At 43.2% G+C, this 19,330-nt stretch overlaps 2 protein-coding genes across 12 annotated transcripts in view; one reads left to right on the plus strand and one right to left on the minus strand.

The window, feature by feature from the left end:
* The window catches only part of BRCA1 (BRCA1 DNA repair associated), a 59,076-nt gene extending 56,318 nt beyond the window's left edge, over nucleotides 1-2,758 (minus strand). For 7 of the 9 annotated variants that reach the window (XM_029926867.1, XM_029926862.1, XM_029926864.1 and 4 more), the window contains exons 1-2: nucleotides 1,856-2,758; nucleotides 572-657 (exon numbers count right to left, since the gene is read on the minus strand). In XM_029926867.1, the coding sequence (XP_029782727.1) occupies nucleotides 572-651 (80 nt within the window). In that variant the 5' untranslated portion in view covers nucleotides 652-657; nucleotides 1,856-2,758. The remainder of the gene's footprint in view (nucleotides 1-571; nucleotides 658-1,855) is intronic. The other 2 variants (XM_029926860.1, XM_029926859.1) reach the window with 2 other exon arrangements.
* Nucleotides 2,247-19,330, plus strand: part of NBR1 (NBR1 autophagy cargo receptor) — a 29,498-nt gene continuing 12,414 nt past the window's right edge. For 2 of the 3 annotated variants that reach the window (XR_003904350.1, XM_029926880.1), the window contains exons 1-10: nucleotides 2,931-3,041; nucleotides 7,467-7,577; nucleotides 11,094-11,156; nucleotides 11,860-11,878; nucleotides 13,317-13,339; nucleotides 16,041-16,235; nucleotides 16,768-16,845; nucleotides 17,192-17,406; nucleotides 17,947-18,114; nucleotides 18,397-18,606. Coding sequence is in view for 2 of the 3 variants with exons in the window: in XM_029926880.1 (XP_029782740.1) it covers nucleotides 7,476-7,577; nucleotides 11,094-11,156; nucleotides 11,860-11,878; nucleotides 13,317-13,339; nucleotides 16,041-16,235; nucleotides 16,768-16,845; nucleotides 17,192-17,406; nucleotides 17,947-18,114; nucleotides 18,397-18,606 (1,073 nt within the window). In the remaining variant the exon portion in view is untranslated. Of the gene's footprint in view, nucleotides 2,682-2,930; nucleotides 3,042-7,466; nucleotides 7,578-11,093; nucleotides 11,157-11,859; nucleotides 11,879-13,316; nucleotides 13,340-16,040; nucleotides 16,236-16,767; nucleotides 16,846-17,191; nucleotides 17,407-17,946; nucleotides 18,115-18,396; nucleotides 18,607-19,330 lie in introns of those variants that run through there. The other variant, XM_029926881.1, reaches the window with a different exon arrangement.

Genomic DNA, 19,330 nt, shown 5'->3' on the forward strand with positions numbered 1-19,330 from the left:
CTGTGCCCATTCCAAGTGATCAAGCTGTTTTTAGAGCCTGGATGAAAAGACCACTTACTCCAGTCCAGATCCCTACCCCAAAGTAGAACCAATCAAGACAGTCTGTGGGCTAGGAAAGACAGGGAGTTGAATGTGTTAAGACAGGAAAAACAAAAGGGGAGAAGCAGAGTGGAGAAAAAGAAGTAATTTCCTATATTTTCAAAGTTCTTGAGTTAAGAAAAGCAGTAACCAGGGTGCCTGGGTTGAGCGTCAGGCTTCAGCTCAGGTCATGATCTCGCGATTTGTGGGTTCACGCCCCACATCAGGCTCTGTGCTGACGGCTAGCTTAGAGCTGGGAGCTTGCTTTGGATTCTGTATCTCCTTCTCTCTCTCTGACCCTCCCCTGATCATACTCTCTCTCAAAAATAAATAAAACGTTAGAAAAAAAAATTTTTTAAGCAACTTTTATAGTCTACTCTTAATAGATATTATAAACTTTTCTCCTTAATATGTAAGGTCAATTCTACTTATTCGCATAGCATATAATCAAGTAAGGAAGAATCTCAAATTAATAAACCTTCTGTTGACTTACCATATTGGACACTCTAAGATTTTCTGCATAGCATTAAGGACATTTTGTACTTCTTCAACACGATCTTCAGATAAATCCATTTCTCCCTGTTCCAATGAATTTTAAGGGATAAACTTAAATATATATGTATATATATGTATTATATGTATATACACACACGTCACTTTAAAAGGTTTGTAAGAACAAAGCCTAGTTTCATTAAATGTCACTTTTAAATAAGAGAAACTTAAGACTAGAGTGCTTTAGGATTATAGTATCCATAGAATTAATGACAAAAACTTTATTTTTTAAATTCAAAAAAAATGTTGGGGCGCCTGAGTGGCTCAGTCAGTTGAGCGTCAAACTTCAGCTGGGGTAATGATCTCGTGGTTCACGAGTTCAAGCCCCACACTGTGCAGACAGCTCAGAGCCTGGAGCCTGCTTTGGATTCTGTGTCTCCCTCTCTGCTCCTCCCCGCTTGCACTCTCTCAAAAATAAATAAACATTTAAAAATTTTTAAATTGTTTTTTTGTAATTAAAGACCATTTAAGTTCTCTATTTTCCCCCCACACATATAGCCTCCAATCAACCACATCCTTTTGGTGTTTTCCTCCCTCCAAGAAAAAGAAAGCCACGGGGGTGACTGAGTGAGTGATGGTAGCCTCATATTTCTCCAATCATCTGGCTCTTTTCTTTTTCTTGCTTAAAACCAAACTCAACAAAAACAAAACCAACACCAACCAATGCTCCCCACCCCTGCATTTCTCCAGTGTTTCCCACTGGTGTGCATTAATTTCAGGATCCTCCTTAGGCACGTCCATACCAGCAACATCCGTGACTGCTGACGCCCCCTCTACGTTCTTCTTGTCCCTTCTCGGAAATGCGTGTGAAGCTAGTTTTTTCTTCACGGCTCGCTCTCCCTCCCTTAAAACCCACCCCGCTCCTAGGCTCCGACACATTCCTGAGCCCCTTCCTTTCTGAGGATCCTCTTCTTACACATCCCAGCCCGTCTTTTTACACTACGATATTCCCTTCAGGACACTTGCCAGTTCCTGTCATCAGGATTCCCCCTGGGACACACCCTGCTCCCTCCCTTGTCCTCAGTGCCTCCCCCACCCCGGGACCCACAAGGTGGCCCTCTCCTCACAATTTCCTCAGACGTAATGTCTTAGGCTTCTCCGGTTCCACCCTCCGCCCGCCCCTCCAGGTAACATTCATCTTGTTCTCCTCCACTCTCTCCATATCGGTTTCCTGCCTGTCCCTCGGAGCACCCTTTGGGCCCTGTCCCTTCCCAAGAGCTCTCACCTTTACCCAGAGCAAAGCGTCGGGGCTTCCCGGGCCCAAGGCCCCACTTATATAAAAAACCTCCCGGCCCGCCCTCAGTGCAGAAAAACCTCAGCGAGCTCTTGCCGCACAGCCGCACTTTTCAATTTATCTGTAATTCCCGCGCTTTCCTGTTGCCACGGAAACCGTCCGCATCCGCTGAGCTAGAACCTCTCAGAATACGAGCTCGAAACACGTTACGGAAGGGCGGAGCCGAAAGAGCCGGGAGTCTTTCCGGGCTTCCGATTGGTCATCCATTCTTCCCCCGCGTTACGTAATCAGAAAGAGACGGAAGAGAAAGAATTCTCCCCCAGTTTTCTAGGCTCCTACCCCCTCACCTCAACACTTTCAGTTGAGGCTTATTACGTCACAGAGATTGCGGGACTCGGGTGGGAATCACTACCTGAGACCCGAATAGGAGCGCAAGATAGTGCCTGAAACAATCGCAAAAAGAGGCTCCGTTCCCTCCCCACTTCCGCCGCAATGAGTCTCCAGTTTAGCTAAATAAAAGGATGGGGGGGGGAACTACGATTTCCAACATGCATTGCGGGTCGAAAGGCCTTCGCCACAGTGTTCCTTGGAAACTGTAGTCTTATGGAGAGGCGCTTCCGACACCGGAAGCGGGCAGGATTCTCACGGCAATCCAGTTGTCAGATGGAAGAGCTCCAGGCGCTTACGCACGTCAACAGGGTTTGAGTGCTAGGTTTTCACATCTTGAGAGCGGAGAATAGGTTAAAAAATCTTCAAGTCCGAGGAAGACTACAATTCCCATGCAGTCCCGCAAGTCTAGGGCAAGGAGTCCACAAAGGTCAGTGACACCTAACGGAATGCAGTGGGCGCCGAATTTACCTGGGAAGGGGATATGGGCCCCGACCCACGACTGCGCACTTGTAGTTCCGCCCATCTGCCCCAGTGTTTGTTATTGTTGTGCTGTTCTGGCTGCTGGTGCCCCGCCCCTGCCACGCATGCTCGGCCAATCAAGGGGGGGTGGTCTTTTTGAGAGACAACTGGTAAGAGCCAATCATCTTGTCGAGAAACTCAGAAGCCGGGGACTAGGCCCTATTTCTATCCGCCATGTTAGATTCACCCCACAGGGATAGCAGCGGAGCTGGCAGCGAACGGTTTTTGCACTGGCCTCCGGCAGGCGCCCCCCGAGGGCGGGGAGCTGGTAAGGAAGTAGCTGCGGTTACAGTGAGGGTGGGAGCATATCGTCACTGAAAGGACTAGGGGAAGTTTAAGGAAGGGATTCTGCAAAAGAAAGGGGTTGACTTTTTCCGTGCTTGGGGGCAGCCAGTCTTTTAACTGGATGAGAGAGCCGTTCGGGCCAAGGGGCTGAGGCGGCGGTTGCTGCCACAGAGATGAGGGGTGGGGGGCCGTGGCTCAGAATGCTTGGCATCTGCTGATGGCAGGCCGAGCCTCTCAGGCAGAAAGAGGGCAAAGGCAAAGAAAGCGAGGTTCCTCAGGGGGGTGGTGACACGGTTTGGGGGACATGGGGGGCTAGGGAAACGATAACTGGACGACGAGGATAAAGTCTGGAAGGGAAAAAAAAATGACAGTGCCCGCACGGCTTCTCATGCCCCTCCCCTCCCCCTCGGCTTGTTGAGAATCTTGTAAAGATGTCTCCTTGGTCAGAGGCCTCTGGTTTTGGAAAGGCACCGTTTTTACTTTTTGTCAAACTCCCAGCTATATGTCACATGTTTTAACCCTCGGATAGCTTGCCAGGCCTTTGGTGGAGATGGCAAACAGAGCTCAAGTTCCCAGGTCTGCTTCACTAAAGGATTTTTGGTATCCTGAAAAAATTGACGTAGAGGAAAAGCTGACTTGTGCCAAGCAAAAGTGAGCCAGTGGCATAAACTTATGTCCGTTTTGAAAGCTGGAAGGCCTAGGACCCAGTCGTCTGACCTCACTGGCTTTAAAGCTACAAGGACAGATGGTGCTAACCATAGCTTTGATATTTCCACAAGTTCAAGATTAATGCTCTTGCTGAAAGAATTTTCACATAAAAGCCAAACAGAAATAGGCAGTTCTTTATGAAGACCTGGATATGATCCAGCTAAGCTAGAATCCCCCACTTCCTGTTTTCTCTCATCAGCCTACCAGCTGGGTGTGCTCCAAGGTATCTACACTATTTTAATTGTGTAATTTGAGACAAGGGGAGTTAGATTAGTTTCCTTCTGGACTCTCAAAAGTGTGGAAGTGTTTCTGGGAAGTTGAAAAATAAGAAAGTGATTCAGAATATCCACTTCTTGGCTGGCTGAATCAGTTACTTCATTTCCCAGATTTTTTTTCCCCCAAGAATCTGGGAAGTTGACCTGGGGAGGAGTTGTGTCCAAATATCCTATCCATATGAATGGATATTAGATGTCAGCAGATTGGTGCTAGAAACTGGTATTGTTACAAACAATTGGTTGTGAATTTGACTGTAAGGAGAGACAACGCATGAAAAAAAAATTGGAGGATGATTGGTTTTGAATTTAAAAAGTTTTTTTTTTTTTGTTTTATTTATTTTTGGGATGGAGAGAAACAGAGCATGAGTGGAGGAAGGTCAGAGAGAGAGGGAGACACAGAATCCAAAGCAGGCTCCAGGCTCTGAGCTGTCAGGACAGAGCCTGTGGTTTTGAATTTTAAAATATCTCTGATCCTCAGAAAGTTCAAAGTCCTTTTATTTATTTATTTTTTTTATTTAGAGATTGGGAGAGAGAGAGAGAACACGCAAGCAAGCAGGGGAGGGGCAAAGAGGAGGGAGGGGGAGAATCCCAAGCAGGCGCCACACTGTCAGCACAGAGCCAGATGCACAGCCTGACCCTATAAACTGTGAGATCATGATATGAGCCAAAATCAAGAGTCAAGAGTCCAATTCTTAACCGACTGAGCCACCTGGCACTCCCAAAGTCCTTTTTAATGACACTCTCAATTGTATTGTTTCACAGGAGAGTACATTATATTGTGGACAAACAGGACTCTTTTGGCTTCTAAAGACTGATTTATTATTTATAATTGTTGTGTTTGAATTACGTTTTCAGAGAACTTGCACACACATTGTTGTTTGACCCATTTTACAGGTTAAGGAACTGATCTGCTCAGGTTAAATGACTTACTGTTATGTATGAGGCTGATAATGTGTCAGAGCTGTGTCTGGAGCCCAGCTCTTCTCAGCCCTTGTGCTCCCTCCCCCAGTACACCACCGCACACTCTGGAGACATAGTTGTTCATTTCCTTTCTCCATTTGCCTAGAGCAGAATCTGGTTCTTTGAAGAGATTTCTTAAAAGATTTGCTGATGAATATGTTTAAAAGATGACCTTTTTCATTGCAACTTAGATTTAGATTTTAATAAACTATTTTTTCACAGAGTCATAAGAACAAAATGATCTAGAGGTTCCTGGGTGGCTCAGTTGGTTGAGCATCCGGCTCTTGATTTTGGCCCAGGTCATGGTCTCAAGCTTGGTTCTGTAAGGATGCAGGTCTGATTCAGGTTTCTCCTCTGACCTTGAAGGCCAGCTAACATCATTAACATTTCTGGGGGCGGGCCTAAAGATGGAGGTTAAGACTAGTCACGCCCTACCTGAGGGTCCTGGGCCCACTCTGATTGGTCAATACTTTAAATGTCGTGATTGACTCCCACTAAAAGTATCGATGTATGATTAAAGTTACTGTCAGTATTGATAGGGGTTGGGGAATGGATCGCTGTCGCTGTGTCTCCATTTCCTGTACCGCCCCCTTCCTTAAAAAGCCCCTACCCTGCCATGTTTGGGGCTTATTCTCCACGTGGATCTAGTGTGTTGTTGGAGTTTGTGAGCCCGTGCTTATAAGCCGGTAATAAAACCGCCCTTTGCTTTTTGCATGCGTGATTCGGTCTCCCTGGCGATCTCTGGTTTCTGGGGCAGTATTAAAACCTTGGGGGGGCGCCTGGGTGGCTCAGTCGGTTAAGCCTCCGACTTTGGCTCAGGTCAGATCTCACGTTCATGGGTTCGAGCCCCGCGTCAGGCTCTGTCCTCACAGCTAGCTCAGAGCCTGGAGCCTGCTTCCGGTTCTGTGTCTCCTCTCTCTACCCCTCCCCCTCTCATGCTCTGTCTCTCTCTGTATCAAAAATAAATAAAAAATTAAAAAAATAAAAATAAAAAATAAAACCTTGGGTATTACAGTTCATGGGTTCAAGTCCCACATCGGGCTCTTTGTTGATGGCCAAAGCCTCCTTGGGATTCTCTCCCTCTCTCTCTGCCCATCCCCCACTCGTGTATGTGATCAAGCGCTCTTTCTCTCCTAAAATAAATAAGTAAATAAACTTAAAAGAATCTAACAACTCATCAGTAAATAAAATTCTTAATTAAAAACAACTGACCAGAATAAACATTAGATTATAGAATTGTTAACTTCTTAGGCATGATATTATCTTTTCAAAAAGTCTTTTCTTAAGAGTTACATACTCAATTATTTTATGGATGAAATAATGGCTGTCTGTCAAAATAATCCAAAAGGGAAAGAGTATTGCTGTAACAAGATTAGTCCTGGGTTGATGATAATTATGGAAAATTCCTGATGGGTCCTTGGGAGTTCATTGTCTATTAATCTTCTTTTGTATATGTTTAAATTTTCCCATAATAGGTTTTGTTTTTTTTTTAATTAGATTACAATAGTGTGGTTAAAACATTAGTTGGGCGCCTGGGTGGCTCAGTCGGTTAAGTGTCTGGCTTCGGCTCAGGTCATGATCTCGCAGTTTGTGGGTTTGAGCCCCGTGTCGGGCTCTGTGCTGACAGCTCAGAGCCTGGAGCCTGCTTCAGATTCTGTGTTTACCTCTCTCTCTGACCCTCCCCTGCTCATGCTGTCTCTGTCTCTCAAAAATAAATAAAAACCATAAAAAAATTTTTTTAAACATTAGTTGACTATGGTCAATCTATGTTGGGGGATTTTGGAGCAATACAGAAGAAGAGACAAAAGGAGAGTAGGCTTGAGTTTTTTATTATAGTTATAGGTCCATGACTCTCCACTTTTATGTATGAAATTCTCCATAAAAGAAAAAAGTAAAAGTATCAAAAAAAAACCCACAAGAACTTGAATGGAAGGTGTTGACTGCTACCCCTGTGTAGTTTCTTGGCCAGTGTTTTAGCCTCTAGATTGTTACCTGGGTTGCTCAATTTAGGAAAAGGCTGCTTTTCAAGGAAAAATGTAGAATGTCGCTCTCAAGCTATGAGAATGTAAATTCCCTGAGGGTAGAAACCAATGGGGGGAGGGTCTTCAGTCTTCATCTTTGTTGGTATCCTGCTACTAGTGGATATTCAGTGGTATCTACTGAATTAACTAATCATATAAAGTTCCATAAAATCCTAAAGAATTTTATAACTGTTAGAGGATTTCTGTGGATCTGGCCAAAATTTATACGATTTCAGCAAACATTTAACAGTGAGATTTGTTTTAAGCTCCCTGCCAGGTTGTAAATAGCAGAAGAGCAGAGACATTGTGTTCTCATTTGCTGTGGTGTCTTCCTACCCTAACCTATATGAGGCCCTCCCAGGAATTCGTTGAATGAATGTTTATGCAGTTTCTAGAACCCTTTCTAATGTGTTTTCTCTCTCTCACCCATCCTCTCAACTCTAGCCCCACAGCATGGAACCACAGGTTACTCTAAATGTGACTTTCAAAAATGAAACTCAAAGCTTTCTGGTTTCCGATCCAGAAAATACAACTTGGGCTGATGTCGAAGCTATGGTGAGTGTTAGCCATCCTTTAAGCCTTATTTTTCCAAAGGTAGCCATTTTTAGCAGTGTCTGAAGTTTCATAGCAGTCATATTTACCTTTTCTAGGCCTTTTGGAAAATTACTTTTGACAAGGTTCAGTATTCATATAGGTGATGTTCTCCCCACCCTACCGCCTAAGAGAATAAACAAATTCTTTAATTTGCAGGTAGGACTTGGAAAACCTGTTAATTTTAGAAACAGTCTGAGGAATGAATTGGTGTGGACCCCACCCTACCCAGGCCCCAGGGAAATGTTCTCCTGCCTGAGCGCAGATATGTTACTATAATTTGTGAACCACCAAGGATATAACCTAAGTTTTGCAAGAGCTAATTGTTTTTCTTGCTAGGTCAGAAGTCAGGTATCGAAAAGTTGAGCAAAGGGGCACCAGGCTGTCCATAGAACATGACTCTTGATTTTGAGGTTGTGTGTTCAAGTGCCTAGTGAGGTGTAGAGATTGCTTTAAATTATGGAACTGGGGCGCCTGGGGCGCTCGGTCTGTGGAGCATCCAACTTTGGCTCAAGTCATGATCTCATGGTTTGTGGGTTTGAGCCCCATGTCGGCCTCTGTGCTGACAGCTCAGAGCCTGGAGGCTGTTTCTTTTACTCCCCCCAAACCCCCTTGCTGGAGCCTGTTTCTGATTCTGTGTCTCTCTCTCTCTGCCCCTCTTCTGCTTGTGTTCCGTCTCCCTCTCAAAAAGAAAGAAATATTAACAAAAAAAAAAAGTTGAGCAGAAAAAACTCCCACAGGAGTTTGGTGCTTAGCAGCTCATCTGTTCCTTTGTTGTTGTCAGTACCTTCCCTCCTCTTGGTTTGCCCTTTGTACTCTTCTGGTTTTTGTTTGGTTTGCAGTAGTGAATGTTTTACTTCCTGTGTAACTGTGTTTATCCAACGAAACCCTTTGGTAAAAACCTTTTATTGAGGTGCGTAGGTGGCTCAGTCGGTTAAACCTCCGACTTCAGCTCAGATCATGATCTCACGGTTTGTGAGTTTGAGCCCCATGTTGGTCTCTGTGCTGACAGCTTAGAGCCTGGAGCCTGCTTCAGATTCTGTGTCTACCTCTCTCTCTGGCCCTCCCCTGCTCACATTCTCTCTCTCAAAAATAAATAAAGGTAAAAAATAAAAACCTACTTTTATTTGGTTATGTGGTATGAGAACTAAAAAGGAAAAGAAATGGTGGAAAGACTTCAAAAGATGATCTGGTCTAGTCCTCTGTCATCCAGCAAATATTTCTTTATTCTATCTTAAAGAGATGGTTATCCAGAATGTTGGGATGGTGGTCAAATGATCTGAAAATCAAATGCAGTTATCTTTCTTTTTCTAGTAGTTAAATGAGTTGACAGATTGCCTTCTTTCCCTTACTGTAAATTTTAAATTCGAAAAATGTAATACGTGCCCATTATAAGAAGTGAAACAATCCAAACATATATTTTTAAAAAGTTAATATCCCTCTATTCATTTCTCTTCTATCCACTGTTCCCACCTCTTTGGGGTAACCAGTGTTAACGGCTCTGGACATAGTTACCCACATTTTCCACGTTCATACGGATATCATCTTAGGATCACACTGTAAACATAACTCTGCAGCTTGCTTTTTTTCCCCAACAGGATGTTATAGACAGATCTCAGTGAAAAAGATCCAAGGTCATCCTTTTTAAATCTATAGATTGTCCACCATATTTTGGTGGTGTCATCGTACCATAATTTAACCATTTCTAATTGAAAGATTGTTTCTAGGGTTTTTTAATTGAAATATAATTGCCATGTGACATTATATGAGTTTCAGGTATACAGCAGAATGATTCTATATTTGAATATATCGCAAAATGATCACAATAAGTGGAGCTAACAGCTGTCACCATGTGTAGTTAAAATTTTTTTTCTTGTAATGAGAACTTTTAAGATCTACTCTCTTAGCAACTTTGACATATACAGCATAGTATAATAACTATATTCACTATGCTGTACATTACATCCCCAGGACTTACTTATTTTGTACCTGGAAGTTCATACCTTTGACTACCTTCACCCATTTCACCCACCTCCCACCTTGCGCCTCTGGCAACGGCCAGTGTGCTGTCTGTAACTATGAGTTCATTGTTGTTATTTCACTTATTCAGTACCCTCAAGTCAAAGGGTTTTTTGTTATTGTTGTTTTTCTTTTTACCATTATGAAATAAACTACAGGAGAGATCTCTTTGTCTGTAAAACTTACGCACTGTTCTGTAGGGTAAAATTTTCCAAAGAGAGACAAGTGGGTCACAAGGCATATATTTTAAATTTTAATAGATACTACCAGGTGCTTTGCAGAACAGTTGTAGCCAATGCAGAAATGGATGACAGTGCCCTGAATTTTTGACAGTGTTGGATGTTATAGCTTTAAAATTTTTTCACCCTTCTATTGAGATGACATCTCATTGCTTTAATTTACATTATTATGATTACCATTAAGGTTGAACATCCTTTTAAAAAGTGGGGGGGTAGCGCCTGGGTGGCTCAGTTGGTTGTGTCCAACTTGAGCTCAGGTCATGATCTTACGGTTCGAGGGTTCGAGCTCTGCATCAGGTTCTGTGCTGACAGCTCAGAGCCTAGAGCCTGTTTCAGATTCTGTGTCTCCCTCTCTCTCTGCCCCTTCCTTGTTCGCATTCTGTCTCTGTCTCAAAAATAAATAAATATTTTTTTTTTAAATCTTTAAATAAGGTTGAATATATTTTCCTGTAGGAAAATATAGGCACATTTGATCTCTCGAGTGAAATCTCTGTACTTTATCCCACTTTTACCTGGATTGTTTGTTAATCATAATGATTAGCAGTTTTGCAGATGATTTTTGTATTGCTGATAATCACTCTTTGTTATGAGATGCAGATATTTTCCCTGTCTATTCTTTGTCTTTTGACATGGTTTTCTTCTTTTATGCCATTTAAATGTTTAATTTTTTTAAGTTTATTTTATATTTTTTATTAAAATTTTTAAATGTTTTATTTATTTTTGAGACAGGGAGAGGTAGAACATGAGCAAAGAGGGGCAGAGAGAGAGGGAGACACAGAATCCGAAGCAGGCTCCGGGCTCTGAGCTGTCAGCACAGAGCCCAGCACGGGGCTCGAATCCACAAATGTGAGATCATGACCTGAGCTGAAGTCGGAGGCTTAACCGACTGAGCCACCCAGGTGCCCCTTATTTGTTTATTTTGGGAGACAGCATAAGCACGCATGCACGTGCCAGTTGGGGAGGGATGGAGAGGAGGAGAGAGAATCCCAAGCAGACTCCACACCTGTCAGCATGGAGCCCAGTGCAGGGCTTGAATCCATGAACTGTAAGATCACAAGCTGAACTGAAGTCAAGAGGCAGACACTTAACTGGCTGAGCCACCCAGGAGCCCCTAAATGTTTAACTTTTATGTAGTGAAATATGCCTATCCTTTCTTTTATGACTTCTGGGTTTCTGTTACTATCCGCCTTTTTGATACAATATATGTACATTTCATTTGCAGGTAAAAGTTTCATTTGATCTGAACACTATTCAGATAAAATACCTGGATGAGGAAAATGAAGAGGTAAAGTATACGATGGTACCCATGGCCAAGTGTCCAGACAGAGATCTGATTTCTCAAGAATGATGCGGGATTAAAAAGTTCAGACTAACGCTTTTCCCATGTGGAGTGGTTTAAATGTACTTGATAATTGCATGTTCTTAGCCAACTGTGAAATCTGAGATGGAGTTGAGAAAGAAGGAATAAACATTGAAGAAGGAAATTTGAGAGATAACTCATTGAAGAAGGAAATTTGAGAGATAACTTTTAAAACTATATAGTGATATAGTTCAAATACACCACAACCTGCCATTAACTTATAATAATAAAAATGACAAACCTTTACTGAGGGATTGCAATGTGTCAGTCTAACAGCAGTACTCTGTATTAGGTATTACATCATTATCTGAAGCCCAGAGAGGTTAAGTAGCTTGCCCAGAGGCACAAAAGCTAAAAGTCGTAGAGTAGGGGTTCATTGCATACACGCTGACTCCAGACCCCATCTCTTATCCTCTATTACGCTGCCTCTTAATGTACCTGAAATAAAGGAGGATACAGGAGTTAAGCAATAAAAGTCTTTAATTATTATTCACTGTTAGTTCATGGTACTGGAAAAGCTGGAATCCCTAACCTCAGATGCTTCATCTTATCTCTGAGGCTGGTTCTAGTAACAAATGTTCCAGTGACAGGAGGTTTATAATTTGCTGTTGTTTTTGTCCTTTTACAGGTGTCCATCAATAGTCAAGGTGAGTTCCTGAGAGAGCCAGCTCAACTTTATTTACAAGCCTTATTCAGGGGTGCTTGGGTGGCTCCAGCAGTTGAGGAACCAACTCTTGATTTCGGCTCAGGTCGTGATCTCAGAGTTGTAGGGTCATTCTCTCCCTCTGCCCCTCTCCCCAGCCCATGCGTGCACATGCACTGTCTTTCTCTCTTTCCAAAAAGAAATTTCAAGCCTTAATCTGTTGATGGGTGTGTGCATTTCCATTTACACTCAGATCTTGCTGTCGTATTTATTTTAGATTCGAATTTAACATACAGTAAGTTGACATCACACTCATCCATGGGCATTAGTTACATAGCAGGTTTTTATCTTGTAGTAGTTTTTTGTATATACATTAGTGCCTTTGATTGGACACTAAGGACAGCTTTAATGGAAGTTTCTCTTATATTTAAGATGTTAATCTTTTGAAAATATGCCTCATAGTTCAACGCATATAACTCCATTCTCCTGATGTTGCCTTTGTCCCTGACATGGTATATACGTTAATGTCAACTTATAAACAAGTGGTATTCCAGAGCATATTTCTGAGATGGTTTAGTTGTTCAGAGCTTGAAATGCATTTTCCCATAGGAACAATGTTGCGTTTAAAGGCTAGGTCCCCAGGCTAGCCCCCAAAAGCTTGTTTTAACCCCTGAAATGATAGAACAGGCATATATCATTTTAGTGCACTTTGCTTTATTGTGTTTCGAAGATACTGCATTTTTTTAACAAAGTGAAGATTTGTGGCAACTCTGAGTCTCTTTTTCCAGCAGCATTTGCTTACTTTGTGTCACATTTTGGTAGTTCTCACAGTATTTGAAACTTTTTCGTTTTACTATATATAACGTGATGATCTGTGATCAGTGTTTATGACTCAGCTAAAATCTCAGATGATGGTTAGCATTTTTTAGCAATAAACTTTTTTAATTAAGGTATGTCCTTTTTTTTTTTAGATATAATGCTATTACACACTTGACAGATTGCAGATAGTGGAAACATAACTTTTATGTGCACTGGGAAACCAAAAAATTGATTTGACTTGCAATATCCTGGCATTCACTTTATTGCAGGAGTCTAGAACTAAAACTACAAAAACGTTTGAGGTCTGCCTGCCTGAGTTAACACTCTCCATGAACTCCCGTGCATTCCCAGCCTCACGAAACCTAGTGGGAGGCAGCTGTGTTGAAGTTTTGTAGCTGGAAGTCTCCAATAGCTGAGAGAGAGAGAGATTTAAGAGGCAGAACTAATCTACAAGTGGCTTCTATTTGCGAAGGGAAGGGAGTTTGTCAGCAAAAAGGCAGTGGCTGTTCATGTATAAGGATTGTAAGCAAAAAATTCTTAAAATGAGGATTGGCTGTACTTAAAATAGAATCTTTTGGGATGGTGAAGAAGTAACACAGTATATATATTCTTTGTCTTTTTAGGAGAATATGAAGAAGCACTTAAGGTAATCGTTATTTCATCTTACTTACAAATAATTTTTAAAATATTTATTAACTAAAACTTGAACCTGAATGCCATTAGCCATGAGGGGAAACTAACGGAGAGTATGATGAGTAGGGCATACCACGCAGCAAAAGGCAGCTCCTGATATCAAGGTTCTAGATATCATTCCCTCTCATTGTTGGTGTTGGTGTCATCGCCATAGGATTTAAAAATACAAAGAACTGTGTAGAATGGTGCTTTCTGGTTCACATTTTTCGTCTCCTTCCTTCGCCTTGTTGTTTCTGTTTTTGTTTTTTAAGTAGGCTTGATGCCCAGCGTGGCGCTTGAACTCATAACCATGAGATCAAGTCACATACTCAACTGACTGAGCCAGCCAAGTGCTCCATCACGTTTTCTATGGAATGTTATAGTATGAAGTGGGAGCATTTAGGGCATAAACTATCCAGTTAACCATCTCTTGCTTATCCATAATGAATGAGAGCATGCCTCAAAGTCACATCTGTAAGGTGACTACCACCTTTGTAATTCAGATTTTTCTTTATAAAGTTTGACACCCCTTCGGGTGCCTGGGTCAGGTCATGATCTCACGGTCTGTAAGTTCAAGCCCCAGTCTGGAGCCTGCTTCAGATTCTGTATCTCCCTCTCTTTCTGTTCCTTCCCTGCTTGCTCCCTCTCTCTCTCTCAAAAATAAACACTAAAAAAAAATTAAAGTTTGATGATCCTTTGTGAACTTGTGGTCCACAACAAAACTCTTTTCTCTAATCACTTTTGGTCTAGGGAGGGAAGAGCAAGATTTTTTACTTTGGGAGCTGGATTTACCCTTTCTGTTTCTTGGTTAAAATTGCCATTATGGGTGCAACCTGATTCAGCAGTTCAGCCAGCCTTCTTGGTTTTTACTCGGAAATCCTTATTTACCAGCCAGTCTCTTGGTTTTGGACATTTGGGCCCTTCCCTGGTTTCTCTTAGTTGAGCTGCTCATCTCTTCGTTATCTCCTGCTTCGTAATTTCCTTCTTCCCCACTTTTCACGTGGTCTTCCTATTTCCTCTTTGCTTTTAAGCTGTTGTAACATGTGTTCTCCACACCCTTTCACCCTTGTCCAACTGGCTCTTCCCTTTCCCTATTCTCAGAAGCTACAGTAGTTTCACTAAAAGAAAAGTCCTCTCCGGACTTCAAAACTTTTTTCTTCCCCCCAATCACTATTTACCTATGCAGTCGAAAATCTCAGACCTCACAAATCGAGGTGTTGTATAAGCCTGCCCTGTCTCCGGAAGCAAGACTTTTATACACTTTACAGAGTGCTACCTGATAGTTACCATCCCATGTTTCTATCTTGACACATTTCATTGTAGTAGTGTTTTTTTTTTAGCAACTTTGTCCACAGACTTTGCCGTACGTTTTATTAAAATCCTCTTGGCTTATGGTCTAGATCAGGGGCTGGCAACTAGCCAGTGGGCCAGCCATATGTTTTTATTAATACAGTTTTATTGGAACCCAGCCATGCCTATTACGTATTGTCTGTGGCTGCTTCTGTGTAGGCGAGCAGAAACCGTATGGCCTGCAAGCCTCAAGTATTTATTATGTGGCCTTTTAAGAAGATTTGCTGATTCCTGATCCTAAAATAATACTTTTCAAATTTTTTGGCCATAGAATGCTATTTTTAAGTGGAAGCTTGGGGCACCTGGGTGGCTTGGTCTGTTAAGCATCTGACTCTGGATTTGACCTCAGGTGATGAATTTCATGGCATGAATTTGAGCCCTGCATCAGGTTCTGTGCTGACAGTTTGGAACTTGCTTGTGATATTCTCTCTGTCTCTCTGTCTCTCTCTCCCCCTTCCTCTCTGCCCCTCCCCTGCCCACTCTCTCAAAATAAATAAACTTTTAAAAAATAAAATAAATGGAAGTTTAAGTATTGTATAAAAATAGATAAAAGAACAGTTCATCAAGGGTGCCTGTCCAATAATTGGTTTTGACTTGGGTCATGATCTCATGCTTTGTGGGATTGGGCCCCATGTTGGGCTCCGTGCTGATAATGCAGAGCCTGTTTGGGATTGGGATTCTCTCTCTCCCTGTGTGTGTCCTTCCCCTGCGCTCACTCTCTCTTCTCTGTTAAAATAAATAAGCATTTAAGAGAAAGAAAAGCAGTTCTTCTTGTCACTGACTGACAAGTGGGGAGAGCGAGAAACTAACAGACTTGACCCCTGATCTCTTCATGGACACTGGAGTACCTTCATAGAACCTCAAGTGCTCCCTGAAGTACTTTTCAGAATATTGTTTTTAAGATGTTCTTCAAAAAGAGGTGACCACTCAAGTATGCTTTCTAAAATACTGTCCTTAATGGAAAAATAAGTGCTTAATTATAGCATTTAGTTTTAAGTTTCTTGGTTCTGGTAGTCTGGGATTGACTTTTTTGAAAAGTTGAGATTAAAATCCATACGTGGAGTCCTGAACATTTCACCTAATAAAGTGACACATGAAACATACTTTTGTGTTTTAGATCATAAAACCAGTCCTAGTTAACATTTTGGGCAGAGAAACAGCAGGCTGACTAATAACATTGTATATGCCATTTGATTTAAGAAAATAAAGGCAAATCCTAGTATTTTTAGCACAATTCACCCTACCTCTTCTGATTAGATGTCTGAAATTTCTTTTGGGAAAGGAGAATTGCACCACGTGTTTTCATTCCTAACATATGCTCTCAGATGGCGGTTAAGCAGGGAAACCAACTGCAGATGCAGGTCCACGAAGGCTCCCGGCTGGTGGATGAAACCCCACTCCCACCCGTCGCAGAAAAACGGCCAGTTGTGAGGGCAGGGAAGAAGCCACTTGCCCATTATTCTTCCCTGGTGAGAGTCTTAGGATCAGACATGAGGACCCCAGAGGAGCCTGCGGCACAGGTACGAAGGGAATGGACCTGTCTCTACGGTTTTTCTCGCCTGATGTCTTCTTGTCCCTGGTCTAACATTTGAGCCGTCCATCAAAGATAAGGGAGGTGGGAGCGTCTCTGCTTGACTTTTTGAAACTGGTAACTGGTTACTGATGAAGAGGGGGCAATAGGATGATACAGAGACTGTGTCTTCGTTTTTTACTTTCTCGTACACTTTTTTGTTTTTAACCATACATTTGGATTATTTGACAAAAGAAAATTATTATTTTTTTAAGTAAGCTCTGTGCCCAGGGGGCGGCTTAAACTCATGACCCCAAGATCAAGAGCCGCATGGTCTACCGACTGAGCCAGCCAGGTGGCCCAGGAAGATTATTTTAAACAGGGGCACCTGGCTGGGTCAGTCAGTAGACCATGCACCTCTTGGGCTCAGGGTTGTGAGTTCGAGCCCCGTGTTGGGTGTAGAGATTACTTAAAAAAATAAAATAAAATCTTTTAAAAAAAAAAAAAAAACCTCCAAGATCTTGGGTTGTGTTTCCTTGCAGCGGCTCCCACTTGCTCCCCATAATGCAGAGCAGCCTCAAGACAAGCCCCCAGACTGGTTCACGAGCTACCTGGAGACAGTGAGTGTTCTCTCTCGGGCTGGGGTTTTAGCAGCGCTGTTGGCACAGGGGGAGTGGGAGAGGAATGCCAAGCCGGACCCAGATGGCTGCTGCCTCTGGCACAGGTGAATGAAGAGTGATACGGCTCCGGTCAGGGAAGCTCCTCACTTCTACAGGGATTGACCGGAGAAAGAGGGAGCCTAACTCTAAAGATGTAACGAAAAGGAACAAGTCTCTATGCTTGAGAAGGAAGAGGTTAGAAACTTACTCATCAAAGAGACAGGGAGGTACATGGTGTGTTTGATGTCTTCAGGCCTTTTTCCTATGTTGGAACTAAGGTTTTCCCCTCTTCTGCTCTGTATTCTAGTTCAGAGAACAGGTGGTTAAAGAAACGGTTGAGAAACTGGAACAGAAACTGCATGAGAAGCTTGTCCTTCAGAACCCGTTGTTGGGTTCCTGTCCCTCAGACGTCTCCATGCCTGTTTCAGAGGAAACCCTGTTTTTGCCGGAAAACCAGTTCAACTGGCATATTGCTTGCAGCAGCTGCCAGAGGAGGATCTGCGGCGTGCGCTACCAGTGCAGGTAAACTGACTTTGGAAACGAATCGTATGGCTGTTAGAAGACCTTTGAGCAGGCCTCCCTGACATGCTGGATAGGCAAAGGTACATCGCATGTACTGTCTCTGAGCGTCACACGTAGATAGCAGCTCTGGGTTGGCAATAAGCTATTCTCCACCCACGAGACCTATAACTCTTGGAAGGGTAACTATTCAGACTGTTGTTGTGTTCCGATGTACATTAAACCAACAGAGCCAAGAACGATGAAAAAAAATGACTAACAGAGCCAGTCAGAGTTCTGCTCCCCAAAACAAAATTATATCCCCAGGGATTATCGCCCTGTTGTTCCAGATGCTTTCATATCTGCTTCCTCTTGTAGATTGTCTTTTGAAATGGATACGTGTTAAGTCTGTTAATCCTCATTTTATCAATAAGAAACTGGAGGCATGGCTTGGCCAGGTGACGTGCTCAGGTTACGCCTAGCCGCTACCACAGTGCGCATGGACGTCCCGTCTCCTGTCTCACCGCCTCTGGTACTTCCCACTTGCCATGCTTTTCCCCACAGCCTCTGCCCATCCTACAACATCTGTGAAGATTGTGAATCGGGGCCTTATGCCCATGACTCCAACCACATCCTGCTGAAGTTGCGGAGACCCGTTGTGGGTTCTTCTGACGCATTCTCTCACCCAAGGTTCTCCACCCCTCGTCTTCCTGCTGCTCTGGAACAAGCCAGGTAAAACCATAAGTAAAGGAGGCTTGTTCTCTGGTGGGCATCTTGGTTCTGGTGATGGAGCGTGAGTCACAAAAATGCAGACGACCTCCTTGGTTCCTGTTCATTTCCAGTGGATGTGTGATGATGAGGACGGTTACCCAAAGCTAATGAGGCGGAAAGGAAAACTATAGAAAGAAGTCAAGACTAGAAGCTGGCACTGACGGAGGCTACACGTGGTTCAAAATAGCTTCAAGCTTTGTGAGGTTTGGTTTTTTTTGACACTTTTCATTTGTTACCTCACAGGCTCCAGAAACAGGTTGACAAGAACTTTCTTAAAGCAGAAAAGCAAAGGCTGCGAGCTGAGAAGAAACAGCGGAAGGCAGAGGTCAAGGAACTCAAAAAGCAGCTTAAGCTCCACAGGAAGATTCATCTGTGGAGCTCCATCCACGGACTCCAGAGCCCCAGGTCTCCTTTGGGCCGACCCGAGAGCCTGCTGCAGTCAAACACCCTGATGTAAGCCCAGGGCCCGGGTGGGCACCAAGGTGGAGGTCCAGCCTTCCAAATCCAGAACTTCAGCCAGGTTTTCTCTTTCTTTTTTTTTTTTTTTTTTTTTTAATGTTTTACTTATTTTTGAAAGAGAGAGAGAGAGAGAGACAGCGCAAGCAGGGGAGGGTCACAGAGAGGGGGAGACACAGAATCTGAAGACAGGCTCCAGGCTTTGAGCTTAGCTGTCAGCACAGAGCCCAATGCAGGGCTCGAACCCATGAACTGAGAGATCATGACCCTAGCCAAAGCCAGACGCTCAACCGACTGAGCCCCCCAGACACCCCAGGTTTTCTCTTATTTATTGGCAGCCCCGAACACCCAAACTCTTAAAACTTCCCATTCTCTAATCCTAGCATTTAAGTTTTATTTATTTTGAGATCGAGAGTGCGAGTGGGGAAGGGCAGAGAGAGAAGGTGAGAGAATCCCGGGCAGACTCCACACTGTCAGCACAGAGTCCGATGCAAGGCTTGAACTCACAAAACATGAGATCATGACGTGAGCCAGTCAGACACTTAACCTACTGAGCCACCCAGGCGCCCCTGACCCTAGTATTCTTACCGGGTGGTTTGGTAGTCATTATTAACACTTGGTTTGTCGTCTTCCTCAGAAAGACAGCAACCAGTAAGGGTCCAAACTGGCTGGTGTGACCTCTTGTCACTGGAGGCAGTTGGGATTTGAAGGACTTAAGTCT

Source organism: Suricata suricatta, chromosome 17 (assembly GCF_006229205.1).
Source record: "Suricata suricatta isolate VVHF042 chromosome 17, meerkat_22Aug2017_6uvM2_HiC, whole genome shotgun sequence".
Taxonomy (NCBI): domain Eukaryota; kingdom Metazoa; phylum Chordata; class Mammalia; order Carnivora; family Herpestidae; genus Suricata; species Suricata suricatta.